The 4,471-nt window shown below is 35.3% G+C and overlaps 1 protein-coding gene across 1 annotated transcript; it reads left to right on the top strand.

Moving 5' to 3' along the window:
• The first annotated feature begins 2,643 nt into the window (after positions 1-2,643).
• On the top strand, positions 2,644-4,259 carry LOC144558694 (protein DMR6-LIKE OXYGENASE 1-like). Its single transcript, XM_078307539.1, has 4 exons — positions 2,644-2,910; positions 3,250-3,497; positions 3,576-3,897; positions 3,988-4,259. Exons 1-4 carry the CDS (start codon positions 2,683-2,685, stop codon positions 4,246-4,248), a joined length of 1,059 nt encoding a protein of 352 aa, XP_078163665.1. The 5' UTR covers positions 2,644-2,682; the 3' UTR covers positions 4,249-4,259.
• The last annotated feature ends 212 nt before the right edge of the window (positions 4,260-4,471 follow it).

The raw sequence follows: 4,471 nt of genomic DNA, 5'->3' as shown, positions 1-4,471 counted from the left end.
ATCCTACTGATGATGACATCGATTGCTTATTTGCCTACCCTGATGTCATCCATGAAGTAAAATAATGACGTCCTCATATAACGTCAAATGCAAGACAAAATTCCAACGTCTGCTTTTGCTGTAATTACTTGTAAAACATGGCCACATATATTAAAATATCTAAAGAAAATGGGTGAATCGACTCTAGTGATTGGTAAACGGGCCGGGCCGGACGGTCCGGGTAAAACCCGAGCACGGGTAGCCACAGTCACGGGCGTCACGGGCACACAGGTACAACGGGCCGGGCATCACGATTTTTTTTTTCAAAAATCCTACCCTGCCCGTTTAATACCTGTGCCCGTCACGGGTTCAGGGGGGCCGGGCGTTTTTTTTTTTTTTTTTTTCTGTTTTTTTGTTTCTGTTTTTCTTTTTCGGTTTTTTTTTTTTTTTTTTTTTTTTTTTTTTCTGATGACAGTATGGTGCCACACTGTAGAAATGACTCCAGTCAGTTTTTTAGAAATTAAGTTTGAAGTTTTAGTAGCTTCATACTGCGCTTGTTGCTCTAGTTTTACAGTAATCTTATTAATTAGAATTTGTATATAAGCTCAATTTTTTATTTTATTTTGTAATTGGTGTAATCAATGGCTGCTTTGCTGCCGTTGTAACCCCTGCCAGTAGTTGATAATGCATCTCAGTTTGTTATTTGAGTTAGCTGGTATCCAGTAATACTTGAGATGCATTTGATTGTCTTGGAAATTCCAGATGCGAGTTTACAAGGTCCCTTTAGTGTTGATTAATTTAAATAACACAATACGGATCTTCTAACATTTTATCTGTAGTTTCAACTAATATAAATAGCACACTAACTCACATTTTATATGTAGCTTCAAATAATATTAATAAATAGCACACTAACAATTATATATCCATCATTATTCCTTAATAATAGGATATGAAATTGGATGTTGTTTTGACAAAGACTTTGCATATCTTTCAATTACAACAAAGACCACAATTCTAACTTATTACAAATAATATCAAATTAAAAAAAAAATTAAAGGTGGATATCCACTAACAACGGTTTATCTTGACAATATTCTTAACAACACTATCTTAAATCAGATAACAAAAAAAAAATAGAATAAGTTAACATGCTATTTTCATTATAGATTACTAGTGTATCAATTTATATACTATTTCATTATCATTTGAAATCACCTCAATAAATCTTCATATATATATATATATATGAAGAGTTAGGCTGGGGTGCTATGGATAGCATAGTGGCCTCTATGCTACGGCTCAATATTCGAGTTTTCAAAATCCAAACGGTCGATCCGAACCGTTCATCTTATTCTCCATATTAATATCTGCTTGGAGACCAAATTTTATAATTTTCTGAATTTTTTTACTATTTATTAAGCCACTTTGAAAATCGCTAATCCAACGGTTTTACTGTTTTGTGCAGCCACCGTTGGATCAACAATTTTGTAAAATACTTAATAAATAGTAAAAAAATTCAGAAAATTATAAAATTTGGTCTCCAAGCAGATATTAATATGGAGAATAAGATGAACGGTTCGGATCGACCGTTTGAATTTTGAAAACTCAAATATTGAGCCGTAGCATAGAGGCTACTATGCTATCCATAGCACCCCAGCCTAACTCATATATGAATCATTGTTAATTTTATATTTATTTGATGAGCTGCAAAACTTATATGAATCATTGTCAAATTAATATGTTGTCAAGGAATCCCCCAACCATAATTTTTTTAAGGGAAGTATCTACTGTTAGGTTAGTTCACATTAGCAGAGTAATTAAAAATAATACACAACATCTTCGGTTAAGAAAAAGTTGTACAATATAGGAAAAAGAAGAGAAATATAATCTCTCTTTAAAAAACAGAACTTACATAACAGAAATAAATAAACATAAAAAAAAAATTTAAAAACAGAAATAAAAAAGAAGAATTTTTAAAACAGAAATAAAAAAAACAGAAATTAAAAAAACATAATTTAAAAAATAGAAATAGAAAAAACAGTATTTAAAAAAAAACGGGTAGGGGTCCGGGTAGGGAATGGGGGGAAATGGAGGGGGGATTTTGGTTTAAAATTTGAATTTAAAAAAAAAAAAAAAAAAAAAAAAAAAAAAAAACACTGTCACGGGTTCACGGGCACGGGTATGGATTCAAGGGTATGGGGGTCCGGGTTCTCATGGGTTTTTTAAACCGGGTCCGGCCCGTTTAATACCCGTGCCCGTGTACCCGTGCATACCCGTGCATACCTGTGGCACGGACACGGACGGACCGGTCCAGGTTGAGCCCCGGGGGCATTTACCAAACACTAATCGACTCCCATTCCCATATATCTACTGCACCTATTTTTTTGGCCAAATTCACCGTAGGTCATTGCACTATCAATTTTTAACACTAATATACAAACAAAAAAGGAAATGCCAACTGTTGTCCAAAAGTCCTCTCATTTCAACATTAAAAAAAAAAAAAGGTTAGCTGTCGCCACTTGGATAGCCAGATTAGTGACATGAGTGCCAGTGACGATCTGATGATGATGTCAGCAATTCAGTTCAGCATGTACCATATTTTCAACTCACGCGGCCTCGCCTATATATAGACACATGAAGCAGAAATTTGAATTGAGTGCAATAATTTTTGATACTGAGACAATTAAGTTTTGTATTGCCATGGCACCGGGAGCATCGAAGGTCCTATTAAGCGACATTGTTTCTCAGTCAAACAAAGTTCCCTCTAGCTACATTAGACCAGCCAGTGATCGACCTGATCTATGTAATGTGGTCGACTCATCATTGCAATCAATTCCTGTTATTGACATGAGAGGGCTAGGTGGTTCAAATCACCAGCAAATTATCAGTGAATTGGGCTCAGCTTGCAAGACTGATGGTTTCTTCATGGTAAATGACTTATCTTTGATGATGCACTTTTTTTTTTCATGGTAAATGCAAGTTTGTACTATGAGGTCAAAAGTAAATGGTGTATTAGAAGTTATGGGGTCAAATATAAATGGAGATCAATCATATAAAATTTTCATAATATGTATTAGAGATCAATTTTATAATACTCGTACACTTTACTATAAACTATATAAAAAATCATATATAATTATAATTTTTTTTAAAATGAATGGGGTCGATTGACTTTTATTCACTTAACATGGATCTGCCTATGATTATTTCATTTATTGATTTAATTAACTGAACATTTTATTAATTCCTTTATTTATTTTCTTAAAGATAATAAACCATGGTATTCCGAAAGAAGTAGTTGAAGGAATGTTAAGAGTTGGTAGAATTTTCTTTCATTTGCCGGAATCCGAGAGGATGAAAATGTACTCTGACGATCCGACAAAAGCAAACAGGCTATCGACGAGTTTCAATGTGCGTACCGAGAAAGTCAGCAACTGGAGAGATTTTCTAAGGCTCCATTGCTACCCTCTTGAAAAATTTATCCATGAATGGCCCTGTAATCCCTCTGATTTCAGGTATACATAAGTTAAATAAATAAACTTTATTATGTTGGAAACAAGATAGACAATAATTTACAATTTGCTGGTACACAGGCAAGTTGTAGGGGAATATTCAAAACATGCAAGAGAACTTGCACTGAAGCTACTGGAAGCGATCTCCGAGAGCCTCGGGTTGGATAAACGACACATGGTAAATGCAATGGGAAAACAAGCGCAACACATGGCAATTAACTACTACCCACCATGCCCGCAGCCAGAACTCACTTATGGGCTTCCCGGCCACAAGGATCCGAACGCCATCACGATATTACTCCAAGATTGTGTTTCAGGATTGCAAGTAATGCGTGATGGAAAATGGGTTGCTGTCGCCCCAGTAGAGGATGCTTTGATCATTAACATAGGTGACCAAATGCAGGTACCAAACTCTTAATTGATCATCCAGTGCGCGCGTAAGTTTTATGAAAGCATGTTGACAAGTCTAATTATTTTTGAATTACTTTTTCAGGCACTTAGCAATGACCAGTACAAGAGTGTGCTTCACCGGGTGATAGTTAACAACAAAAGCGAGAGGATATCGGTTCCAACTTTCTACAGCCCTTCGCCTGATGCTGTTATAGAACCAGCGAAGGGGCTTTTGGATGGAGATCATCCTCCTGTTTATCGGAGCTTCACGTACCAGCAGTACTTCGATGCCTTTTGGAACCAAGGTCTCAAATCAGCAAGCTGCCTTGACTTGTTCAAACATGAATCAAATCAAAATTCATGAAATGGGTCATTGTTTTTTTTTTTTTTTTTTGAAAAAGTGGGGATACCACCTGTTTCATTACGAAACGCTCAAGTTTGTATAAAGGCATAGTCCAAAATATACAAAATCAAGAACAACTAATAAACTGAAAATAAAAACAGCTAAGGCAAAATACAACCAATAACAGCTAAGTCAACTAAAGCAACTAAGACGTATCACTTCGAACCACAACACTCATAGAACT

Source organism: Carex rostrata, chromosome 8, assembly GCF_964058835.1.
Source record: "Carex rostrata chromosome 8, lpCarRost1.2, whole genome shotgun sequence".
In the NCBI taxonomy this organism is placed as follows: Eukaryota; Viridiplantae; Streptophyta; class Magnoliopsida; order Poales; family Cyperaceae; genus Carex; species Carex rostrata.
Note: the sequence above shows the minus strand (reverse complement) of the source record. Positions and strands in the feature narration are given on the sequence as shown.

Coding starts and splice junctions, on each gene's coding strand:
- LOC144558694 (XM_078307539.1), top strand. CDS start 2,683: ATGGCACCGGGAGCATCGAAGGTCCTATTAAGCGACATTGTTTCTCAG. Junction 2,911..3,249: donor AGACTGATGGTTTCTTCATG/GTAAATGACTTA, acceptor ATTTTCTTAAAG/ATAATAAACCATGGTATTCC. Junction 3,898..3,987: donor ACATAGGTGACCAAATGCAG/GTACCAAACTCT, acceptor TTACTTTTTCAG/GCACTTAGCAATGACCAGTA.